At 49.4% G+C, this 24,720-nt stretch overlaps 7 protein-coding genes across 7 annotated transcripts, besides 29 other annotated features; all 7 read left to right on the top strand.

The window, feature by feature from the left end:
* Window positions 1-4,348: part of a sequence feature (heterozygous, non-Esmeraldo-like haplotype) that runs on past the window's edge.
* Window positions 75-110: a microsatellite.
* Window positions 125-1,210, top strand: Tc00.1047053509109.100 (hypothetical protein, conserved; the record flags this gene model as incomplete). Its single annotated transcript, XM_811583.1, has 1 exon — window positions 125-1,210. One exon carries the CDS (start codon window positions 125-127, stop codon window positions 1,208-1,210), a length of 1,086 nt encoding a protein of 361 aa, XP_816676.1.
* Window positions 154-173: a microsatellite.
* Window positions 1,413-1,443: a microsatellite.
* Tc00.1047053509109.90 (hypothetical protein, conserved) lies at window positions 1,469-2,032 on the top strand (the record flags this gene model as incomplete). The annotated part of the gene is made up of 1 exon (XM_811582.1): window positions 1,469-2,032. One exon carries the CDS (start codon window positions 1,469-1,471, stop codon window positions 2,030-2,032), a length of 564 nt encoding a protein of 187 aa, XP_816675.1.
* Tc00.1047053509109.80 (hypothetical protein, conserved) lies at window positions 2,652-14,726 on the top strand (the record flags this gene model as incomplete). The annotated part of the gene is made up of 1 exon (XM_811581.1): window positions 2,652-14,726. The coding sequence occupies one exon, from the start codon at window positions 2,652-2,654 to the stop codon at window positions 14,724-14,726; it is 12,075 nt and encodes a 4,024-aa protein (XP_816674.1).
* Window positions 4,349-13,659: a sequence feature (areas not merged during assembly with more than two copies in the genome that could not be assigned to a particular haplotype).
* Window positions 13,660-14,700: a sequence feature (heterozygous, non-Esmeraldo-like haplotype).
* Window positions 14,701-15,025: a sequence feature (areas merged during assembly that could not be assigned to a particular haplotype. This can correspond to areas where the two haplotypes were merged or to regions with more than two copies in the genome that were merged during assembly.).
* Window positions 15,026-17,939: a sequence feature (heterozygous, non-Esmeraldo-like haplotype).
* Window positions 15,057-15,125: a microsatellite.
* Window positions 15,413-15,435: a microsatellite.
* Tc00.1047053509109.50 (uncharacterized protein) lies at window positions 15,442-16,932 on the top strand (the record flags this gene model as incomplete). Its single annotated transcript, XM_811580.1, has 1 exon — window positions 15,442-16,932. The coding sequence occupies one exon, from the start codon at window positions 15,442-15,444 to the stop codon at window positions 16,930-16,932; it is 1,491 nt and encodes a 496-aa protein (XP_816673.1).
* Window positions 15,625-15,653: a microsatellite.
* Window positions 16,935-16,978: a sequence feature (A-rich).
* Window positions 16,987-17,013: a microsatellite.
* Window positions 17,048-17,081: a microsatellite.
* Window positions 17,172-17,217: a microsatellite.
* Window positions 17,357-17,379: a microsatellite.
* Window positions 17,422-19,545, top strand: Tc00.1047053509109.40 (hypothetical protein, conserved; the record flags this gene model as incomplete). Its single annotated transcript, XM_811579.1, has 1 exon — window positions 17,422-19,545. One exon carries the CDS (start codon window positions 17,422-17,424, stop codon window positions 19,543-19,545), a length of 2,124 nt encoding a protein of 707 aa, XP_816672.1.
* Window positions 17,940-18,219: a sequence feature (areas merged during assembly that could not be assigned to a particular haplotype. This can correspond to areas where the two haplotypes were merged or to regions with more than two copies in the genome that were merged during assembly.).
* Window positions 18,220-24,720: a sequence feature (heterozygous, non-Esmeraldo-like haplotype).
* Window positions 19,638-19,661: a sequence feature (AT_rich).
* Window positions 19,690-19,720: a microsatellite.
* Tc00.1047053509109.30 (hypothetical protein, conserved) lies at window positions 19,780-22,260 on the top strand (the record flags this gene model as incomplete). Its single annotated transcript, XM_811578.1, has 1 exon — window positions 19,780-22,260. One exon carries the CDS (start codon window positions 19,780-19,782, stop codon window positions 22,258-22,260), a length of 2,481 nt encoding a protein of 826 aa, XP_816671.1.
* Window positions 22,326-22,383: a sequence feature (A-rich).
* Window positions 22,487-22,535: a microsatellite.
* Window positions 22,559-22,586: a sequence feature (AT_rich).
* Window positions 22,748-22,781: a microsatellite.
* Window positions 22,838-22,858: a sequence feature (AT_rich).
* Window positions 23,168-23,218: a sequence feature (GA-rich).
* Window positions 23,261-23,330: a sequence feature (A-rich).
* Window positions 23,331-23,368: a sequence feature (AT_rich).
* Window positions 23,516-23,541: a microsatellite.
* Window positions 23,794-24,720, top strand: Tc00.1047053509109.14 (hypothetical protein, conserved; the record flags this gene model as incomplete). Its single annotated transcript, XM_811593.1, has 1 exon — window positions 23,794-24,720. A coding segment is annotated over one exon (927 nt), but the record flags the coding sequence as incomplete, so codon positions are not given.

Below are 24,720 nucleotides of genomic sequence, written 5' to 3'. Positions count from 1 at the left end.
GGAGTGAGCAATGGAGAGAAGAAACTTTTTGACTGAAGGGGTGATTGACCCCTTTCTCATTTTTTTGAGACCCATCTCTCTTTCTTTCTTTCTCTCTTTTTTTTTTTTTTGTGTGTGTGGACGTATGTATGCGTATTCTTTTTCGATGTGGAGAACAACAACAACAACAACAAAAAGGGTACTTGTGAAGGAGTCATCGTCACTGCCAGCATCAGGGACAGTGGAGGGTCGTGGCTGCAAGCATAACTCCTCGGAGTATCATTTTATAATGGAACTTGTTGCCGAGCTTCCGGGCCGTCTCTTGACAGGCCTGGCGTTAGATGCAAACGACGACGTATTTGCCGTATGCGCGTGCAGCGGAGAGCTGCTTCGTCTCAACAAGACGAACGGCACGATGATTCCCATCATGGCGACGGAGACTTCGCCACATGCTCTCGCCATCGATCCCCGCAACGGTGATGTATACCTCACCGACCGCAGTGAGAACGCCATCCTGAAGCTGGAGGCGGTACCAAATGCCAAGGGGCATGCTGAGAAGGACGAGAAGTGCGACAATGATCGTGGTGAGGTGGATTACACTGTTGTGCGCTACCTGAACAGCTTTGAAAATAGACAGTTTGTGGGACCGACAGCTCTCGCCGTCGCACCGGACGGTGAGTTGTTTTTTACCGACGCCGGGGCAGAGGGTGACTCGTCGTTTGCCGACCCGGTGGGCGCCGTCTTCCGCACGCTGCAGGGGCACAGCCAAGTTGTTCCACTCTGTCGTCGTGGTCTCATACGCCCGACGGGAATTGCCGTGACAAGCGACAAAAGCGTGTATGTCTGCGAGCAGGGCACCAACCGCGTCCTTCGGTTTGTGCTTCGAGGGACGTACTACATTGGAAGTGTCTTTGCGCAGCTGCAAGGGGGAATGGGCCCCAGCGCCATCGCCGTTAGAAAAAGTGACGGCTCCATTTTTGTGATCCAGTACGACATGAAGGGATCTTCATCGTCATCCTCACCCAATGAAGGCGCTGGCGGCATCATTACGGTCATTGGGAGGGATGGCGAGGTGAGCGGCATTGTGCGCACAACGTGCCCATCTCTTTGCGCCATCGCTCTGGACTCACGAGAGGAGACGATCTACGCGGTGGAAGCGGACGAGGCTTCGGGGGGCTCAAGACTGCTCCGCTTTCGACTCTCCCCGGAAGCGCAGCAGGTGACGGAGTGAGTTGGGGCGGCAGCCGCGGATCGTGGGGGACGTGTGTGGCCCGTGAGTTCTTCGTCCCTTTGGGTGTGATGTAGAGAACGACCAGAAACACGTAACGAGGACGGCAGTGGCGGTGGTGGGGAACGTGTGGTTTGTGCATGCGGACTGCGTTTTTGCTGCCGTGTGAGTAGTTGCGGGGAGGGCCGACGTTGCCTCAGTTGTCTTTTTTTCTTTTCTTTTTTTTTTTTCTTTTTCTGTACAGTGAGAATAGTTCTGTCGATGGTGAAGCACAATGTCCTGAGCAACAGGCCGCACCACCGAACCAACAGCCATCATCGCACCACCCGCAACGACCGCCCGCCACGTCACGGGCAGCCCCACGCAAAGACGAGGGGACACCCCGGCGCTCGCTCGAAGGCTCCAATAGTCGTGGATGATGGCACGATTCCCGCCGCTTTCATTTCGCCCTTTCAGGCATCTCAGCCGCAGGCCGGGCAGCACTCCGCCACGGTTGTCAGGACATCCGTCTCGGGCCCGTCGCAGCAGCAGATGCTGTTTTACTCCAGCGTGCAGCGCCGTGGGGGTGTCTTCACAAAGTCGGAGTATGAGACGAAGGCGCAGCTGGCACGAACGGGTGTCCTTCCCAACTCGATTGCGTACCGCAAACGAGCCCGGATCGCGATGGAGGAAAAGACAGGGAAGCCCCAGACACTGCAGGGGCGTTTTGCCGAAATGCAATCGGAAAAGGTGCAGGAGGATGTGCGCCAGGCGAAGGCGCTTGTGGTGAAAAATACAAATGCGAATCGCTTTGCTGTGGAAGAGAGCGAGAGTGACGAGTTGTAGGAACTTTATTTTGCTTAAAACCTCTGATAATTTCATGGAAATTGCTTTCATGTGCAATGTGTGGGTGTTGTTGATTTTATGCATTGCTGTGGTTTTATTACTTCTCTCCCTCTTTCTCTCCCTTTTTTCTCTCGTTGCCCCGAAGTGAATACGCACATATACATATATACCCACACCAGGCATTTGAAAGGAACAAGGGGTTTTGTATTTACGGAGGTGAAGGGAGGAGGAAGTTTTTCTTTGGCACCGTTTTGGGCGTGCCCGACACGTGTGTATTTTTTTTTTTTTCTACAGAGACATCATTTGAAAAATTAGGAAGCGGGTGAAGTAGCACAACCGCAGTAAGCTCTGCCTTGACCTTACTGCTATATTTGTTTGCTTATTTGGTCAAATCCTTTTTTTTTTGTTTTTGTAGGATCATCTTTTTCTACCACTACCTGAGGTTTGTTGTGGTTATTATTATTATTTTTAGCCCAAGTACAATAAAGGAGGTAGCGGACCATTACGCATCTTACCGGGGAGCGTCTCGGTTATCAGCGCACACGAGCTGGGGAAAGAAGAAACAAAGAGAGAGGGGTGGAGAGGTGACGTAAGGCGGAGGCAAAGAACACAAGCTGCAATGGATTTTAAGGCGACGGATTTTATTAAGTTACTCTTCTCCGTCATTTTTCTGTTTTTGTGTTGTCTCTTTACGATGCTGTACACGCACAAAATATTGGGGTTTGCCGTCCAGCTGTTTCTGCGGTACTGCATTTTGTCGTCAACAGCGCGTGTGCGTCTCGGCAGCATATTTATCGCCCCACTGAGTTGCCGCATATTTGTCCAGGACTTCTTCTACCAGGATGAGAACCTGTCGCTTCGCCTCATGGACGGGTACGTCTCTTTTTGCTTCTGGGACTCGTGGTTGGAGGACCCGTCATGGACGGTCGTGAAGGAATTCATGTTCGATGATTTGAAGGGCGCGCGCTGCAGAGTGAAGGTGAAGAAGGAGTGGGTGCAGGGCGTGATTGTGGATGTACTGCGGGATGAACGGGCGGTGCGGGTGCGACTCGAGGGAAATGGCAGTGAGATGGCAGAGGACGCACCGTTCGTTGAATTGGATGTTGGCAATCGCGCCGCTGTGGCACCGTTTAGGGAGGTTGATGGTGTGAATGGAGACACGCTTCTCTCCACAGCAGACTACGTTGGTCCCCACGGCAATCATGACGAGAGCAACGACAGGGATTTTTCTCCGTGGACGCAAATGGGGCAGGAAGGCCCACAATTCGCCTTCAATCAAAATGTAGATTCCAACTTTTCATCTGTAGTGGATTGTGGAGCTCAATGCGAACGAGGGGAATCAAACCAAGATACTGGCGAAGTTCATGATAATGATGGCGTTTCCACAAGTTTATTCAATATAGACATTGTGCAGATACCACAGAGCCGTGGCAAAGTCCGTGTGCACTTGAACGGCTTGGGCCTCTGCTTTTATAATGCCACATGGAACTACAGAAAATTGGCACCAAGTGAAGGCGCTTCTGAAAATTCTCACGAAGTGACGCATCGTCCTTCCCTGCATGGTTGGACCATGAGAGGTTTTCTTAGTCGTCTGTTGAAGGCGCGGGATAGGAATCAATCAAACGAGGACGAAGGTATGAGGATATTGACACGTGGTGACTCGGATGGGAGTCAAACCTACAGTGATGAGTCGTTGACGAGGGCGTTGGAGGAACAGCAGCGTTTGAAGAACACAAAGAGCATTGTACAGCGTTTGTTTGACTTTATTGGTGCCGTGGAGGTTGAGATGTACGGAAGTTACGCCGATATTGGTGGGGCCGGTGCTGCACACCCGTACTTTTTGCACTTTGGTTTCAAGCGTGGGGAGTGTCACAGTTACTTGACGATGGATGGCATGCCCAGCATTGACCTCTACCGCTTTGTTACAGAAATGACGCTGGAAGAGGTGCATGCGCGCTGGTGCCCCATGAAAAAGGAGAAGGAAGACAGGAATATTCCTCTCCACAAGGAGAAAAAGAACTCCTGGGGTAAATCGCTTATGATGATGGTTAGGGGCACGCCCTCAAATGAAACGCAAGGCCTTGTTATTGATGAGGCGTCATCACTCATTCGTAACTACGGCATGCTCCTTAACGGCAAGGAGAACTCTACCATACACATCGTTTTCTATCGCGATGTGACAAATGTTTACGCGGGCGAAGAGGTGAGCCGCGAGGTGGAACTACCGCACATGGGGTTGGAGGTGCTCCTTGACGTCCCTGAAATTTGCTACGGCCCGTGGTCCCACTACTCGCTTATGGAGTTAAAAAACTTCTTTTTGCCGTTCACATACAAGCCGCTTGAGTCATTGAACTTTGAGCTCAGCAAACCACGTCCGCTCGCTGGTTTGGAGCTGCTTGTGGAATTTCTTCGTGACACGTGTGTGACGGTGCCGTTTAAGCGAAAAGCACCTTGCCCTTCGCCGCCCTTTGGCATTCGTGACTCGGGACGCAAGGGGGTTATACTCATGACATTGGGCCGCGAGTCGCAGTACATACAAAAGCCGCAGTTTCTTTTAAGTGGTGAGAATAAGCTGTGGTTTGAGAGTCTCTTTTCAGGGAGAAATGTGTCACTGGCTACAAACGGCATTCAAGAAGAGAGCACGTTGCTTGCGCGGATGAGTACAATTGAACTCTTCATTGACAGGGAAGACGATCGCGTGTACACGGGGCGGAAACTATGGAACGTGCTGCCTTCCTTTGGCGAGCTGGAGGTGTGGTGGTACATGGACCACGTCGAATTCTTCATGGACCTCATTACGGATTGGCAGTTTGTGGCTGAGATGTACCACGGCGTGCCACTGACGACGGAGATTTACAACACGTACAGCCGGTTCGTGACGGAGTTCAGCCCAAATGTGAAGCGGATTGAGTTATTTTTTACAGCTCCCGCTATCTTGCATTTGAACTGCAACCCACAGAACGTCGTCTTCAGCGAGGACCTGAATGAAGAGTCCCTCAACAGTTTTATGAACTTTTACATCAACGGCACGGGCCATTTGTTTATTACACTGCCAAATGACACGTACTTTTTGAGTGCGTCAACGGAGGTGCAGCGCCCCTTTGAGATGATCTTGCGGGATGTTGATGTGAGCTTGAGCCTCCCGCCGACACATCCGCTGTACAGACTCGTGGGTACCACAGAGCCGTTTGCACGGGCCGATGAGATCTCTCTGAGGGGGTTGCAGAACGTGTACATACCGAACCAGACGGTGCCACAGGATAAGACACCAGTGGATCCTGCAACAGGCAGAACGAAGCTTCTCAATCATCTTCACATGGACATTCAACTAACCGGCCTGCGTGGGTTTCTGATGTCTCCGCATATTTCTTCTTTTATTGAGTTGATCGATAACCTCTTTGGTGATTCGCAGTGTGTAATCCGACCTGAAGAGCTCTTTTGGCCACTTTCTAAGATTCAGCCCAAGCTAGATGTACCGAAAAACGTGCGTCGGAGGTTTAATGCTTACTTGCAGAAGGACGAACCACGTTGTACTATTCAGGAACTCAGCATGACTCTCAATATCTTAGACATGGACGTCACGCTAAGAAGTGGCGAGGAGAACTCACCCAAGTTGAATCTTTGCGGTGCCAAATTCAACTTTTCCTTCATCAAACAGTGCGCCTCAACTGACATGAGCATCACAGCTACTCCGATCACTGGACGTTTTTTTGAACAGGATGGAGACAATCTCGTGGAAGGGTCATTCCTTTGCCTGGGAGAAATTAAGATTAGCTCTATCCAGCACTTCGGACCAATGCCCATGCGGACACCTTTTCACAGGGCGATGAATATAATACTTGACGGCATCACATTTGAGGTGACTGTGGAGCAGGTGGCAATGCTGACGCAGCTACTGAACACGCTAATGCGACAGTTCCCTCTGCGTGATGCGAGACTTCTGCGGGAGATTGAAACCGCGAAGACACGGGCGGCGTACTCTGCACAGCACCTCATGCCGCAGTCGGCGCACCCGCGGCGTAAAACCATCAGAATACTTCCCACGGAGGATGACATTTTGCCGTTTTCTCGCGTCCGGAGTGAAGGCTGTACGAGAAGGAAGGGATCTGCTACGCTCAATAAGATCACGGATGCGCGGTTGGCACTGGAGCGATTTCTTGCCCGCGACGGTCCCATTTTAAAGGTGCCCTTCTCAGAGTCGATTCCCGAATTGATGGCCGTGGATTTCAACAAATACCTTGAGGCTTTTGAAGCGGCAGCGGACGAGGCGAAGGACCACGCTGTTGTCACGATCCTTGCGTCGCTTGAGTGTGTCGCGGGGTGTGTGCGTGTTGGCCCCGATGGCTACTTGGAACTGCAGCTTCCGCGCGGGGTGCAACTTGCCTCCTCGACCCTCAACGACCTGAACTCCAACAGTCGTGTGAGTGCTGCTGTGCGGGACATCGCATTGCGTGGGTTCTGTCGACTCAGCGCGCATGAGGAATCGAAACTCAGTGAGGACTTTTTGGAGGTGTTTCACGTGGAAACGTCGCTGCGCATGCGTAACTGCACGGCGTATCCCTTCGACCAAGGACTTGAGCATCCTTTGGAGAAGCAGCGGCGGTTTTTGGACGAGAACGACATGGATCACGTTTTTAACTTTTGTCCTTCTTTTGCAACAGAGACCCCACTGGAGACGAGCACTGCCAAGAAGCCAGAAACGGGCGTAAGTGGCACACAACCGGTGCATGCAAACGGCGCCGGGGAGGAAGATACACATGAGGAGGAAGAGGAGCGCCTGCGAGGGAGCGCACGCCGAGCGACGATTTCTTTTTTAGAGAAATTTATATCTTTTCAAGAGAAACCTGAAAGCCCGCTGGCGACAAATACTCTGTCTGCGTGCTCTACGCGTTCTGCGGAGGTGAATTTGCAAAGGGCTTCTTCAAATGACAACAATAACAACACCTCTCAACGGTATGCGACGTGTCTCTCTGCAACAAGCGATAAGGACTTGGAAGACGACGAGTTTGAAGAGATGGAGTGCACGGGGAGTGATCGCACTTCGATTCTCGCAAACGACGCCTTTGCCGCTGCGAATGCTGCTGTTGATGTGGTCCCACCGTCTTCTTTGGTGAGAGATGTCGGATTGACAAACGATTTTATGTTGCGTCCCTTGGAATCTTTCACATCGTTTCTGCGGCCGTTTTTTCTGCACTCGCGGGCTGACGACGAGGTGACGTCGCTGAACTACAGTGCGGCGACACGGCAAGCAAAGGGCGGCATCCGCGATTTCACGTGCTTTCACGCGCCGCTTCCGTCGACAAAGTTCTTTGCGTCCATGAGTCCCCATCGAGCACCAAACTTTTGCATGGCGCAGGCTATGTTGAGTCTTGCCCTCGGCGGTGACAACGACGAGGAGTCTGACGCGTGGGCTCTACGACAAACCGACAACCGCAAACGCTCACGGGAGGGGGCCACGTCGAAGCATCTGCACGTGGAGGCGGTGGCACCGATCACAGTGCTTTTGACGAGGCCGTTCTTGGAGAAGCTGTCTTTTGAGGCCGAGGCGCGGTTCTTCACGCAGGTGCACTACTACCAATCCCTCATGGCCGCACCAATGTCGAAGACTTCGTTCTCGCAGGGAACCTCGAGTGCGTGGGGTAACAACGAATTGGACGATGACGGGAGTCAAACAGGGGCACAAATACAACAGCAGCGTGTGATTCGAAAGGAGCTTAGCAGGAATCGCGCGCACCAAAAGCGATGGCTGTCAGAAGTAAAGATTACAAGCGTCATTTTTCCTTGCATTGAGGTGAAGGCATTAACGGATCTTCCGGTTCCTCGAGAATATGTAGCACCTGGCGACAAGGCCAATGGAGTGTACGCAACGACTCTGGGTGTGCGGTCTTTTCAGTTTGTCATGCAGCAAACTCTGCCACCAGCACATGCCGCAATGCCGGTCGAGAAGCGCGCTTTGTCTGCTTCCGTCACGCTTTCCTCACTTGCTGTCATCACACAGATTGAGTATGAGCCCGCGGTGCGTAGTGGAAACTTGCAAATAAAAGTTCCCGGCATTGCATACGATGAAGAGAAGGACACACTGGCTGTGGCATACCTCACATCTCTGTGCGGGCGTGGAAAGCGTGACAATCATCAAGGTATAGGGAGCGGGACGTGCCGTCTCTCTGTGGATACGGTTGCCCTGCATCTCACACGCGACTTTTTCTTTTTTGCTCATTCAGTCCATTCGATGCTGCAGCAGCTTCAGAACATGCGACAGGCCCAGCAAAGAGAAAATGTCCCCCTTACCCCCGTACCTGTTCCCATCCTGCTTCCCCACAAACGTACAGAAAGCTTCCGTGACATTGTATTTCCCAAACAATCTTCGTCCATGGATGTTCCATTTGCCTCACTGGAGCACTTTGGCATTGAGGCGAGTATCACCGTTCAGGGCGTTGGAAATATAAACTTATTCCGTGTTGAACTTATTGACGTTTTCCGCGAAGGACGTTACATACACGTTAAAAAGGGGTTGTCTAACATCATTGAGGTGAAGCGTCCCTCGGCGAAATTCATTGCGAGGGTTCCATTGAAGTGGAATGGTGATGGTGCCTTGTCGAACATGGGCATGATAAGCTCCGTGCCTCCGACTGCATCAAGAATGATGGGTGCATCTTTGCCAAGTTCTGAATTGCAGACTCAAATTCCATTGGAGCGGGGAAGACGCGATGTGGAGGTGCAGCTCCTCGGGGAAATTGAAGAATTGTTGGTCAAATGTTATCCGTCAGCGCTGCGCATTTTCGCTGCGGCAAAGAAGAGGGTGACAGTGGTATCGATTGTGGCGGAGAGTGACATAGAGTCGCCTAATAGACATTTCAGATGGTTGAAGGGACAGTTACCTCCTCTTAATATGAAAGCGCCTGGTGGCAGTTTGGGTGTTGTGATTAAAGGTATCTTCACGTTGCGCCAGCTTGACGCTTATTTCTTACATTCGGAGTTAAACTATATGCAGTTCAAGGTGGTCAACCTCACTGGGTGTGTCGAGTCCCGAGCGGAGCGTATCAGCTCGCGAGAGTGCGTTCAGACTCACGTCTTCACGGAGGCGATTTCTGAGTGGATACGAAAGCGGCTGCACGTTTTGGCGCAGAGGGCGCGTTCACATGCTTCTAAGAGCCGCTGCGCGGCCCCACCATCCGTCACGCCAGAGTTGCATCTGAGAAAAACGGCTTCCTTCTTTGCCGAATCTATATTGTTGCAGTATGTTGCCGATGTAATCGTGCCGCCGGGCACCTCGAGGGCCGCTATGCGAGCTCCCGTGGAGTCGATGCAGGAGCATAAGGAGTCACGCGTCTTTGTTGCGACCGCAAAGGAATTGGCAGTGGGCGTTCATAATGCGGACCAAAATCATATTCTCACCAACGATGGTGACTCAAAGGCAGCTTCTGACAAGAAACCCGGGGCTACGCCTGAGGGAGTGCAGATGAACTTGCAGATTGACGTTGGAAAGGTCTATTTCCTTTTGCCATATCGTCCTCTAGCCACTGAGACCGTGCAGGCCCAAGTGCATGAATGGTTACAAGGGTGGATAGAGGCAAAGAAGCTTCTCAAGTCCATGCGCCAATTCAACCGCGAGAAAGCTAGTGATAGCTGTCTTTCTTTGACGTTGCCCAACCAGAAGAAGATTCATGCGTCGTGTTGTGCAGTCCAGTTGCATGAAGTGTGGGTCAAAGTGGATTTGCCGCATGGCATACACACGGCGCTGAGGATTCCACTCGCATCTGCATTTTTTAACTTCTCCTCTGATAAGAGGTTGAATTTTAAGGCCCACCTACATCCATTTACATTGACATCTGAAAGTCCTTCGGCGGGGAGGCATGCGGTGGAGTTTCCAAGCGTGTATGCCATTTATGCCAAGGACGAGCTGGTGCGAACCGGCATGTGCTTATTGGAGTCGGTTGAGATAACTGTGTCTTCGACCATCATTAGTCATTTGATTTTGATTTTGGACAGGATTGCAGACGTGTACACGGCCGTCTCGAAGCCGTTTTTTGTTGGTAGGGAGGAGGAAGGCGAGAAGGAACGTGTCCAGCAGCCGGTGACGAACACTTCATTTGCACTATCGTCAGGATGGGAAGGTCGTTTTGTGTTTCTTCTGGGCGGTCTCCGTGTGTCGTACCTCACCTCCATGACGAACCTGCGCTTCTCTGTGCGGAAGCTCAATGCTCTGATGGAAATGTCATTTTTGGGAAGGTACCGAATGTCAAAATTGATGGTGAACGTCGTCAATGCGCAGATTGCTCTTGTGGATCGTGACGATTACGATCAACTGCAGTCCACGCTACGACAAGCAATGTTTGCGTCTCAGAGCGAGGTATCCGCACCCAGCACAATGGCGGCAGCGATGCCTAATCGCGCTGCTTCGTTGGCCTCGGAGGAATCGGCGCGATTGGTGCGCCCACTTGGCGGTTTCATTTGGGGCCTTTTTGAAACGTCCTTTACACTCTCCAGCGGGCGAAGCGACAAAAATGACGTACGGGCAGCTCTTGAGAACATCTTTGCGGCATCGCGGGGGATTCCTGTTGGTTTGCATGAACTTGGAAAGCTTGGCATCACTGCCACACGATGGAATCTGTCGGTCAGGTCGCCGCTTATTATTGTCCGTGTCGGGCTGGCTCCGCTTCTGCGGCGGTCCTTTGATGAGACAAGAGACCTTGCAGAGAAGTTGCGGTTTGAGTCGCAGCGAGAGGGTCGTTTATTACGTCGTCAGCTTTTCAAACATGCAGCCTACCGCCGGTTGACACGCGTAAGGAAGCAGGTGGACGCGCAGGTGGAACTAACACAACGGGAAAATATAAAGCGTCTACAGGAACTGACGGCGCAGGTGTTGCCGCAAGGCACCTCCGCGTTTCGTAAACGTCCCTCCTACGCATCACCGTCAAAGATAGCAACTGAAGCAGATGAAGAGGAAGATTTCTTTAACGCAAGGTCCGATAACAAGTTCTTTGCCACAGTGTCGAATTTCCTTGTAGTTGTGCCATTTGGTGATGCGGCATACCGCAACGTCATTGAGGGGGACCAAGATGTGTTTATTTCTGGGCGTGGCGCATTGGCACTGAATCGCAGGCGTTTTATTCCCACCATGGCGCTGAAGCTGAAGGTTGAAAAGTCGACCTTCGCGTGCCGCCTCATTCATTCACAGAGGTGGGCTCCTGTGATTCAACCGAGAGGGTCAACTGAGAGTTTTGGTGGCTTCATTGATGCGGCAGAACTGGACGCCACATCCAAATTGACGTTTACGGCGCGATACGTGATGGACGATGCGCAACTTTATTTCAGTGATGGTTCACCGCTGGAAAGTGACATTTCGGCAAAATATCTTCTTAGCCGCACACACGTTCTTGGTGGACTAGGAACTCTCACCAGCCTGAGCCGTGAGGAATGCCGCAATTCCTTTTCAAAGGTATTTGTTAATTCTATTGACGTTCCGCTGCATGTAAATAAGAGTGGAAGCACAGTAAAAGTTGGTGCTGTTATGGATATGAGCGCACCCCAGATTTCGATCTCAACACGCTTTGTGAGCATCCTTAGCCAGTTCACAAAAGAAATGCCGTCCGCATCGCTCTCTGACATTTTTAAAATTCGTCAAGTGTCGAAAGCAAGTCATGATGGGGCCGCCACGTTGCCATATTCTGCATCACGACGGCCTTCTGAGGATGTAACGACAGAAGGGGGAACTTCTCGAAAGGAACGGCATGCCGATCCATTTACTCTTCAAAATGTGCCAAACGCGGCCAATAAAAGCCCCAATTCGTACCAATTTGATTTGACGATGCGGGTTGAGCGTGGTGAGGTGAAGGTTTACTCCATTCAGAGAGATGCCGCTGTTGGCTCTCCCAGTGTCCCGCAGGCCTCTGACGCCGCAACAAGTAAGATGGGCCGTTCGCACCGAAGGCGAGTGAGGTTCACCCCTGAGGCGTTGGAGAATAACACCGCGAGTTTCGGTGCTGCCGATGCTGCCACTGTGGTGTACCCCATGGCAGAGCTGCTTGCCTTTCCAACACCGGATATCACCACGATGGTGTTGGCAACTGTTTGTGACTCCACGAGTGGTGATCATGAATTAATTGTCCGCGTCGAGCTGCGGGCAAGTACGGTTGAAATTTTGCCCTCTATCATGTCGCTTGCAGAGGAAATTGAAGAGTGGGCGACGGTGCATGACCGCGGCAACAGTGAGCGCGTGACGAAATTACTCGGCCTCGTAAAGGGATGGGAGAGGGATATCACCAGCAACGACCTTGCTCTACACTCTTCTATAGCCGATGTGGCGTTGCCGGTGCCCAGTGCCTTCGCCGAGGCGGTGGCGCAGTCCAGAGCAACGTCGAGCGGGTTAATCGCACTGCGGCGACAGAAACAGAATCGCGGAGACTACCCGAATTCTTCGCAACTTGGATTTCAGCACTCATCTGACGCGGGATTCTCAGGTCATGATAGCAGAGGAAAGAATACATTTACGAGCATTCACATCCGCATCACAGGACTACGCTTTGTGCTGATGACAGAGCCCGCCTCGACGGTAACCCTCTCACTTTTTTTGGACGAGCGGGGTGGCAGTCTGGACTTCTTCGTGAAGCTATTTTTGGGACAGCCACTGGGGCCTTTTCAAGGCACGAATGCATTTGTGCCGGGGCCGATTTTATTCACAATTTGTGCTCGAAAGATGCAGCTGGAATGCCAAGCGAAGCTGGAAGTGAAGTCATTTGAGATGTTTTTGCCAGAGGCAGTGACATGTGTCGCGTTGCGACGCCGAAAGCACGTGTGGGAACTTACAAACGTGTACATTCATACACCGTCTGATGTCTCGGGAGGTGTTGATTTGGAAGTTACGGTGCGAGCGCCGCATTTGTCGCAGCTTTTCATTGTGCAGGAGCTTTGGCACAAGGCGCTGCTTGAGTCGCTGCAGAGCATTCGTCAGATGTTTACTCGCAGTGCAAGCATCATAAAAGAGAATGTACGGAAGAGTGTCGTTATTTGCCGTGGTCTAGAAGCGATGCGTAAGGGCCAGGTGGAGGAGGTGCTGGTCGTTGTCGTCACGGCATCTCACATTAAGTTGCGACTTGACCTCAGCTCTGGTAACGCGCAACAGGCAACCTTGGGTGGCGTTAGTCTCATTCTGCTGAGGACTCGATCTCCCGCGTGTGTGTGTTACAAGACGTGCTTTGATTTGGCGGTACGGTCTTTTATACTGCGTTCTGAGGGTGTTCTTTCCGGTGTGGCCAACCTTGACAGCGTGCTTATTAAAGCATTCCTCATTGAAAATGCAGATAACGCGAGGAATTTGTTGTGTTCACCGACAGGACGCACTTTCCGCGAGTTGTTGTGCGTGCAGAAACTACACGCGATGTTTAAGGAGCGGCAGTTGAAGGATGTGTTTGAGTGCCAGGCAACAGAGATTTTCCTTGGTTGCATGGACGGAGTGGGTGAGGAGGAACGCAGGACAGTGGAGGCGGAGTTGTCGCTGTATAGAAGCAGTGTGTTTGTGACACCAAGTACAGTGCCGGCGATATTTAACTCCCTTAACAGCGTGGGTGAGGTCGTGTCGATGCAAAGGGAGGTTTCTCTTTTGCGATTGCGGGATGGTGGCATAAAAACGTCTCGCGCATCGTTCACGAGGAAGGTGAAAGAAGCTTTTTACGGTATTGAGTGGGTGCTGGATCGACACAAGGCAAGTGGCAAGAGTAAACGCATCTTGTCATCATCAGACAGTAATTTTCTGAGTAGCGGTGATAACAATAACAATAGAAAAGGCAGCACCAGCATCCAGGAGATCAAAGGCGGTGACAAACCCAGCGTTGCCAGTGACGAGGCGGAGAAAAGTCTTATTATCCCCTGTATGGGAAACCCGCTCACACGCATTCCGTGTGGCAAACTCACCATGAAGCTGGAACAGACAACTTTGCTGCTTGGTACCGCCTCGGCTGGGGCAACGAGTTCTGGGAGCCTCATTGCGAGCTTCCCCAAGGCGAGACTGTCCTTTGCGGAGTGCCCCGGTGACGGAAACACGACGGTAAAGAAGGTGCTTGAGATCAATACGGAGAACGTAGAACTCTTTCGTCCTGGCGCCGTCAAAGTAGTCATTCTCGGGTTTCGTGGTACCAACAATTTTGAGTTCTACTCCCGGCAGGGGATTGGGGATGCTGAGGTTGGCTTCATGTTGACGCTGCTCCAGTCCAACCCGTGGACGGGCAACCCGCGCTTTCAGGACTTTCAGGAGTTGATTCAACTTGTGCGCTCCTTCACCGCGAAGAGTAACGCGGAGGTGTTCCATCGGTTTGGCAGGATTGACCAGGAGCGCCCTGGGGACTCATCGGACACAAAGTCATCCTCTAATGCTAAATCCAGTGGAGATGCCACTGCTGCAGCAGCCGGTGCCGTTTTTGCTCCCACTGCGGAGGAGACGGTGCAGCAGAACGCCGAGAAACGGTCCAGGGATGATCGATACCTGAAGGCTCTTCGACATGTAAAATTTTCTCCACAACTACGCTTTGGTGGTGATGTGGCTGTGAATGTGGATGTGATTCTTAATTGGCTTGGCGTATCGGAGAAGATGTTGCCACAAATTTTACACATGCAGGCATGCGATCGACTGGAGGGTCTTTTAAATCGAGTTTCGGAGGGGATGAGTAAGCGTTTGATAAAAAAGCGGGTGAACGACTGAACGGTACCCGATTATTATTGTATGATGGTTGTCGTAGGAAGAGGAGGAGAATTAGCAATAAATTACAGTGAAAGTTGGGGGGAGGGATGATGTTGATCTTGTGTGTGTGTTTGTCGCCTATGAGAAGAAGGAACTTTCGTCAGGCAGACTTCATGTATTAAAATCCTCGGAAAATACTTACGAGGAAAAAGGGAAAAGGGAAACGCTAGAATGAGATACAATGGGGTATTACTCCCTTAGATTGCTTTGATGAGTGTAAATCTATTTTTTTTTTTTGTTGTTGTGAGTGGCTATATAATATATATGTTCTTTCTCATCCTTTTTTTCTAGTTATTTATTTATGTGAGTTTATGTTTATTTATTTATTTATTTTTATCATTATTTTATTATTTTTTATTTGTGCGTAACAGAGAACAAATTTATTTCTTGGCATCATTACCACCCCCCCCACAGAACAGCGCTTCAAGATTGGGACAAGTGGTCAGAATCATGAGGTAAGATTTTCTCATCTCAGTAGCGTTGCGGATTCAAACTTCAGCATTCTCAGTTCCCACTTATCGCTCCGCATCTCTCTCTCTTTCTCTCTTTTTTGTTTTGTTTCTGTGTATTTATGTGTTCTATCTTTTTTCCAATTTACTGTGAATAATTTTTTTTTTCCTTTCTCTCTCTCTCTCCCTCTTTGTGTGTGGATGGATGGATGGATGGGTGGTGATGGATGATACCTGCGAAAAGAAAGTTAATGTCGACGGATGACGCACACGACGCATTGGCTCTGCTTGAGGCGAATTTGAAGTCGCACCCCGCTAATGAGCGAGAGGATGATGAGGAAACAGGAATTGTGAGGGTGGAAGAGTTAAAACAGAAGCACGAGGAAGAGGAGGAGGAGGTGCTGGTGTTGGAAGAAAATGAAGAAGAAGAAGAAGAAGAGGCGGAGGAGAAGGAAAAGCAGCAGCAATTGACCCCGTGGGATCGTCTTTACGAAGAGGGTTTGAAACGTGAGGCACGACGACTGGAAGTGTTTGAAAAGGCCACGGCAGACAGAGTGGCAAGAGCCCTGTTTGATCAGCAGTGCAACACGGCGGGCAGGAGCAATACACAAAGCTGGAATAAAGATTTTGCTGATCGACAGCAGAGATGGCTGGACACGAAGGAAGAACGTGTCCGACGGCTACGGGAGGAGGCGGAGATAGCCGAGCTACGAAAGCTTCAGCCGCCTGCGATCAACGAAGCTTCCCAGCAAATGGCAGAGAAGGCGGGGTACGAGGGCCCGATACGTGGGTGGGAGTCGCATTTTGCTCGATATGCTCTTCGATTTGCCGAGAATTCGTTTGTTCCAACGCATATGTTTCGTCCCAACATTAACATAAACGCCCACCATTCCGAGGAGACGGTGAGAGACATCGGGGAGCGCCTGTACAAGGAGGACGTACAGAGGCGACAAGGACGACTGCGTGAGCTGATGATGAAATACCAACGGAGTGAACTTATTGACGGTTGCACGGGAAAGCCGTACTTTACGCCGTGTATTTCTTGGAAGACGGAGATGGCGAGGAAAAGGCGGAGTGAGCAGAGGACTCGCAGTGCCGCCAGGGCCACAGAGATGCTATATATAAAAGCACGGGAGCGGTATAACAAAGTAGCGGAGCCCCCGGTGGATTCAAACTCCTTCACGCCAGAAATATGTCGACTTTCTCGTAAAATGGCCGAAAGGCGAAAAGCACGCAGTGAGAAACGGCCGGATGTTGTACCAAAAACTTTGACGCCGCCTGAGAAGAAGTCTAAACTGAAATTAGGAGAGTTTCTTTCAAGAGAGGAGGCCTGCCTAGCGAGGCGAAGACAGAAGATGGAAAGGGTGGAGCGTCAGCTCTTGGAAAGGCAAGAAGAGGAATGCACGTTTATTCCCCGCATTAACAAGCGAAGCGTGGAGATATTTGAGGGGTCTCAGCAACGCTACGGCAGTTCTTCGCCCCCAATGGAGATGACACACCCGGGCGCCATTCAACTGACACCTCCAACTGAAGGGGCAGAGACGTATGAAAGGGACCATTTTATAAGTGATGCCATTTCGCCTCTTCTCTACGAAAGCAGCGCCGCATCCACGTCCCCTCTGATTCGTATCGATAACGACGGATCCCGGCTTATAAATGAGTTTGAACACAAAATGAAAGAGCTTTTAAACGAGTGGCGAAGTATTGAGCGTGTGTAACGTTATTTATTCTTTTTTTCTTTTTTTTTTTTTCGTTTTGTATTTTGATGTCTGAAATAAAAATAAAAATAAAAAAAAAAAAAGAGAGAGAGAGAGAGAGGAGGGGAAAGTTAGAAACAATAATAATAATAATAACAATAATAATAGTACCGACAACAACAGCAACAAACTACCTTTTCCTTTTTTACTCCCTTCCTTCCTGTAAGTGGGTGCACGAAATTGAATTTTCTGTACTGAAATTTATTTATTTATTTTTGTATTCTTTTTTTTTTTTTTTTTTTTTTTGTGTGTGTGTGTATTTAACACTGTCTATCGATATGAAGCCGTGCAGTGCAAATATTTTTTCCAGTGAGTTTACTTCTTCGAGTTATTGCGGTTGCTGTGCCTTATATGTATGTATGCATATGTTTGTGTTGACTGTCTTTTATTATTATTATTATTATTATTTTGCGATGTGAAGCGAAATAAGTGGAATAGGGGGCATTGGGAATGCGGTGTTTTTCCCGTTGCCATGCACATTGGATGCACACCGCCGTGACGGTTCCAGTGCGCATGCTGAAGCGCAAATTAAGTCCTGACCGTACACGCGATGAGGAGATTCAGGACCGCCAAAATGCATTTGTGTGGTCTGAGAAACATATTTATCGTCCCCACCAACACTTCACGTTTGACCCGTGTAGCTGGAGCCGTCCGTTGGAAGAAAAGGTGAAGGCAAAGAGGCAGCTGTCACTCGTAGACCGACTGCGTGTATTGGAAGAGCGGGAGAGGGAGGCAACGTGTGTTGTGGAGGAAGCAAAAGAAACGAATGAATATAAAGAGGATGTGAATTACTTTTACTCTATTGAGAAAAAAGAAGAAAAGGCGACTTCTTTGCAGGAGGAGTTGGAACGTTTGAATGCGTTGCATGTTCTTCTCACAGCCCCGCGACACATGGACACATCTCTGGCAAAGGCAGAACGTCTGCGACAGGAATACAGGGACGTGTTGCAGTGCGTGTTTGAACGTCTCCGTGTAGCCGTTGTGGACGAGACAATGACATTTGACGCATTGCTGTATTCCTGGTTTTTGCTGCTTCAAGGGGCCCAACCGCTTTTAGAGGCGCTGACGGAGAGACGGAAATTTGATGAGAACACTCTCCATTGCGTCATTGTCACCGTGCGCGATGCGCTTGACACGCTTATGTTGCACGCCGCAAAGGAAATGGATGCGACGGGTAAAGAAGAGATGCTTCTGGAAGGGTTGGTGGAGCTGTTGGATGTGGCCACACATCCCTTTACCCGGCAGGGCGCAAAGTTGCGAGAGAGTAAACGGCAATCTTGTCATACTTCCGACGAGAATACAGAAGTGCTTGTGAAAGGGTTAATTTTGCGAACCATGACTGCACTGAAGGAGCGTATGATAACCGATGATGGTGCTGAATTGCTTGACGCGCAGCATCTCCACGCACTGTTGCGCAGCATGGCACGTTGTCCCGACTCGGTGAACGAGTCTCATCTTCAGCGTGCGGCACTGCTGACAAGAAAGGTAGTGGAGGGAATTCTTGCAACACTCAAAGGAGTCGTCGCACCCTCGATTAGGCACTCAATGTGCCTCTCTCTCTTGGGAAAAGCAGCACGGCGTCCCGTCTTTGATAAAAATGAGTTGATGAGAAGAAGAGACACGTCCTGCCAATTGGTGTTGGATGCATGCGATCCTCCGAGCGGCGTGAAGAAACCTACAATTGCCGCGGATGAGGTGTCGCATGTCACGTGTGCCTGTGTGTCTTTGCTGCGACAGGCAACGCGTGCCTCGCATGTCACTCGGGTAAAGGTGTTGGAGGCCATTGATTTCCACTTGGTGATGCTGTCACATGCTCCAAACTACGACCTTGGCATAACTGACACCGTCACTTTTGTATGCGAACTTCTGGAGGGTGAGGTGTTGGACGTTGGCACAGGGGCGGCGGAGCGATATCTTCGTGTGGTTCTTTTGCTTTCACGCCTGCAGTTTTCTCTGTGCGACAATCAAGACGTTTTATGTCGTTTGTTTTTCTTTTTTTGTAGCCTTGCTCCACATGAGTCGCTTTCTGAGTCGACTTTGCGGGAGTGGAAACGGCTTTATGGGATAGTCATGCATCAGCTGCTCTCTTCTGTGCGTGCAGTTGCGTTGGGAAAGAATTACGTTTGTGGGAGTGACAGACCGGGTACTTGGGAAGAGCTTTTGGCATTTGGACGGTATCATGGCGCTTTGCCGCTTTCACTGTGGTACGATGCCTGCCAAATTTACTTTGACAAAGCCACCGTCCCGTTGTCGTCAAAATGTGCTCGTGCGTTACTTTCACTACGAACTCGTTGTAAGTCTCATATTGGCGGTGTTTCTACTGGAAAGAACAAGCCTTCTTCCCTGTGTGCATCTCCGCTGGACTTTGATTCGGTACGGCTGCTCGCACGAATGTTACACGTTATATTGGGCGAAGGCGTAGCTGCAGAAGACCTGATGAATGAAGCTGCCGCGTGGGATGTGGCACAGAGTGCTGCGGGGAACGACGAGGCGCTTTCTGCGTTGTTACGTGGAGCACAAAAGTGTGTGCAGGAACGACAGGCGAGTAAACATGTCGTGATGACGTTCTTGTGAGGCTCACAATCACATTTATTTATATATTTGTTGTTCTTTTCGTCGTTTGGCTGTTTTAAATTGCGAGAGTCGTGGATGCTGCATTCTTTGCCTTTTTTTAAATTTATTTTATTTTACCGCATTTGTTTTCTCTCTCTCTCTCTCTATATATATATATATGTATATAAGTATATATTTCAGGAAAAAGGAAAAAGAACATAACAGCAATAAATAAACAAAAAATAAAAGCAAAAAATGCCTGCGGAGGTTATTTTCATGTTTGATGTCGCCGGCGTTCTTACGACGTCGCCGTATCCAGCAACGCGGCGCCTTGCAGAGACGTTGATGCGTTGTGTATTTGAGCGTGCGAGGGCGCATTTTATGTCGCTTGTGGGGGATGAATCCCCCGCACTGCTGGCGCAAAACTACTCGAATCTTTTCTTTCTCATCCACAGCTTCACAGAGAAGGTGCGGGGGATCCGGTGTGCCTTTGAGCGACTGGAATTGGGGGAAATTAACCGCAATGAGTTTGTCCCGTTATATCACGCGGAAATGGACTTCATGTTGACTGCACTCGTCAAGAAAAACAAGGAGGAACTGGAATTTATGCACATTGCCCACCCCTCGCGGGTTGCCTCTATAAAGGAACGTTATCCGCTGCTGGCTGTCCCAGTGGTTCAGGAGTTGCTACGGGAGCTCATGGATCCCGAGGCGTATTTGTGCACAATGGAGAAGGTGACGCCCCGACGCAATGTGTTGAATCTTCTTCACTACTTACGCATGAAAAGCCAACAGGAGATTCGCCTGGTGGTGGTGACAAACACGTGGGAGGTGGAGGGGCAGTACGCACGGATGAGTAAGGCGCTCTCCAACAACATGAGTGAAACAAAATGGTCTAATTTTCCCACGGCGTGCCCCATCGACTACGGCGATGCTGGCGGCCGATCTTCTTTTGTCATCAATAGCCTGTTTGATTCATTTGTGCAGAGTTACACGTTCCACAAGCGTAAACCATTTCCCGATATTTTTCATCATGCTATTGAAGAGGCAAAGAAAACCCGCGTGACGTCTCAAGATTCCCTCATGTATGGTGTGAAGCCGCACATCTTTTTGTTTGACGACGTCCTTGAGAACTGTGAGACCGCCCGCAATTTATCGGATAGTCCCTTTGATAAGGTGTACTACATTGAAAACGGGGCGTATGACGTGTATGAGGATGTGCTGAGTGCATTGAATACGGTGGGGGCCGCAGATCCCTTTTGGGCAGACGTTGCGGCGGGGGTAAAAAAAGAAATCTCGCCTTTTTTTAAACCACCAATTGACGCAAACGGAAAACCGACTTCATGGATCAACGAGGAGATGCATGACTACAACTCTAACCTCCTGATTTTACCACCACCACCCTGTGAGGCCTGTGAGCCACGTGGATTCTTTGAACCCAAGAAGTTTCTTGACGAGGATGATAAGGATGCCATTCTCTTTTACTGCGCACAAAATTTGCCACACTTATTTCCTATTGAGATTCCTAGTCGGCACTCGCAGAACCTGCAACTGGCTCGAAAGCCGGGATTTGCGACATCGTCTGGCCCCATTGTTTTTGAGCCCATGCGGGGAATTGGATTTTTCAAGACATACCGCATCACCCTTCGCACTGGTAGCTACGTTCTGCGTCTTCAGCCCCATGGCCCCGTGCCGCATGGAACTCTTGACATCCGTACGGAGTATGAGATGATGCGTTATCTCGCTCAGAATTCTACCGTACCGATAGCAAAATGTCTTCTTTATTGTGAATCGTACGCAGCCTGTGGTTATCGGTTTTCACTACGTCGCTTTGTTGAGGGTGAGGTCATTGCAGACATGAGAAAACTTATTCAACCCCGAATCCAGCGGCCGTATTCCGTGCGGCGTCGACACATCCATGTGGAACTTGACCCGTATCTTTTTTTCAAGAAGGCGGTGGAGACGTTATCCCAAATTCATGATGTGCCGCCCCCACGTTTTCTGTCACGGACACGAATGGAACGAAACCCCAACGGGACTGCCGTTATTTCAGTGGGCAACGCAGTCCACCCGCTACTTGAGATGATAAACAATTTGATAGCGCGGTATAAAGCAGTGGTGAACACCGCGAAGCTACCAGATGGATCATATTTATTCCAGTTTAAGACACTGGAGCGCTTATCACAGGCGTTAATTGAGCGCTTTGACGCAACGCGGCTTGGAGTGCAATCTATTCCTTTTCCGGAGCAGCTCGTGATGATTCATGGGGATTATAAATTACGGGATCTTCTTTTTTCATACCGCTCTTTTGAAGGTCGGCACAAATACCCCGCAAATATTATTGGGGTGATGAATTTTACTTCTGTCAGTACAGGTGATCCATTAGTGGATGTTGCTAGTTTGGCTCTTGTGGCACTGCTGCCGCGTCCATTTGGCATTTATGACATGCCAATGGAGATGCAAGTGCTTTTTCCCACACCACAGTGGATATTAGAGAGGTACTGCGACAGTCGCGGATATATGCGGACGATGACAGGGAAAAAGCGGGAAGCCATATTTAAAGTGTACCTTTCCGCTGCCTGCCTCCGCTACGCTGTTAAAACGTTGTCTGATCTTGCGGAGGTATTTGAAGTCTTTAACTCCCTTCCACTAGAGGAGGCACGAAAGTTATCTCTTGTCGAGCATGCCTTGCAACAAGGGCTTGCTTTGATGGGAAAATTTCCCTCTCGACTGTGATAGGTGGTGGGTGCAGTAGCTATAAAAGGAATAAATACTTTGGAATAGCAAACCCGTACTTGGCCTTTTTTTCTTTTTTTTTTTCCTTTTTTTTTTTATTTTTATTTTTCTCACTCTTTTTTTATGTTTACACGTGTATCCGTTTGAAACGTTTTGTGTTCTTCTTCATTGTTGTACGTTTGTACGTTTTTGCCTCCATGCACTGAGAAGAAAAGAGAGGGACGAGACATGCATACGTACATACATATTATATAAAATACATACGTGCATACATATGCAAGTGAGCGTACAGTGAGCCTATTTTATTTTAATTTTATTTATTTTATCTTTGATGTTGTGGCAAAGGTAACAGTGAAGTATACATCGAAGGGTATAAAACAACAACAACAAAAACAACAAAAAGAGGGAGTTGGTACGGTGAACATTTTAAGAGGGAAACGCAGCGAGAATATATATATATATGTAGGTAGCAATGCAACAGGCAAAAAGAAGGAGAAGAGGAGGAGGAGGAGGAGGAAGAGCAAAGGAAAGATGCAAAGATATGTATTTTTATAATGCGGCAACACATCCCCTTTTGAATATATTTATATATTTTTTTGTGTGTGTGTTTGACGACTGTGGGCAAACAAATTGCGGCCACCCCATCCGAGAAGGCGTGGGTAAAAGAAGAAAAAAAAAAAACAACAATAACTGAAAACGTGGAGATGTGAAGAGGAGGAGGGGCGCGTGGAGCGAAAGAAATAAACAAACGAACGATGATTGCAAAAAAAAAAAAAAAAAAAGAGTTCATCTCAAAAGACTCTCCGCCCTCCTCAGGCTGAAAACGAAAGGGGGACGGGTTGCGGGAAAGTGGTTTCATCCAAATAATTTTAGTGAATGGATGTTATTTGGGCTTTTTTGGTTGTTTTCTTCTTCCCCCTTCCCCCCCCCCCCCTCCTGCCCCTCCTCCTCCTCCTCCATTATCATCGTTGCTTTCGGTTGTGGAGGGACATGAATTGAATTATTATTATTTTTATTTTGTTTGTTCTTTGCATTGATCTTCTTTTCATTTTTTATTTTTCTTTTCTTTTAATAATAATAATTATTATTAACAAAAATTTTTTTTTTTCTTTAGTTACTTTTCACAGGTGTATTTATGTATTTATTATACATTTAGAATGGCAGGTGACAAGATGACATGTGTGTGGCGAAGTGGTGTCGACACATGCGACTTTCCTTTTCCCCACACTACCACCACTATTACCAACTGCCTTCCTTTTTTTTTTTTTTTTTTTTTTTCTTCTACACTCTTTGTGTGGATGTGTGTTGATTTGGCGTCTTTGACAGGGATTTACGACTGCATTGGCACTTTGGGGGAAGCAACGACGGTTTATGTTGCCTGCGTGAAGAGGGAAGCCGCCGCCTTTTCCCTCTTTTAACCCACCGGACTTCAACAGGCAACCAAACAAATGTGTTTTCTTCTTTTCCCCCCCCCCCCCCCCTTTATTTGTGTTATTTCTTTTCTTTTTTTCAATCCTATTGGGGACTGTGTCCATGCCCTTTCTTTTTATTGGTTTGTATCTTTTTTTTTTTCTTTCCTTTTCTAATTTACTCAGTAGTGAAGAGCCTTTCATTTATAGCGAGGTTGTGGTTGTTGGTGGGCGGCGACGGAAGACTTTTGTTGGTGTTTTTTTTTTTTTTCTTTTTGGAATAGGGCGAAAAGAAGCAAATTTTTTCTTTTGTTTGTACCCTCCCCCCAACGCAAAATTTTTTTTAAAATTTGTATTAGACGTCAGATACCTCCGGAGGCGACGATTCCAGTTCTGTTCTTTTTTGTGTTTTTTTGTGTGTTGTGGCTCGCGTTGCCTGGACGTTTGGCTCGCTCTAATGCCTGGGGAGCCGCTGGGTACATACGGCGGAAATTACCAGGCACCTGCCGCCTTGGACGCCATGCAACACGTGGCGAGCGTGTGCCTCAGCGACGGTGCCCTGTACGAAGGGCCGTTGGTTGAGGGCAAACCGGAGGGACGTGGCGTGTGCGTCTTTCCGTCAGGGGTTATTTGCGCCGGGAGGTTTTCGCACGGACATTTAGACGGAAACGCGGAGGTGTTGCTTCCCACCGGTGCACTTTTTTCTGGCAGCTTCAAGAGTTCTGCGGCGCACGGCTCTGGATTGTACGTGCAGGATGGCCGTCTGACGCGTGGCAGGTGGCATGAGGGATTTATGGTGGAGCAGGCGGAGGATAACCTGGGCGGTGGAGCTCGCGCGCAACTTTTCACGCGCATTGCCTTTCTTCTGTGTGATGAGCTGCAGAAACTCACGGCGGTGACTCGAGCGCCGAACTGGCAGCATCTGTATGTCAACAGTCGCATCAGTGAGCCAAAAGTGCGTCTCTGCAGGGAATGTTCCCCGGAAAAGAACACCATGCTATCAAACAGTGAGAAGCCCGAATATTTCATTGTGAATTGCTCCTCCACGAGA

This window comes from Trypanosoma cruzi, genomic scaffold (genome assembly GCF_000209065.1).
Source record: "Trypanosoma cruzi strain CL Brener 1047053517151 genomic scaffold, whole genome shotgun sequence".
NCBI classification, from domain to species: Eukaryota; Euglenozoa; class Kinetoplastea; order Trypanosomatida; family Trypanosomatidae; genus Trypanosoma; species Trypanosoma cruzi.
The sequence above is the reverse complement of the archived record's forward strand: the minus strand, read 5'-3'. Positions and strand labels throughout refer to the sequence as shown.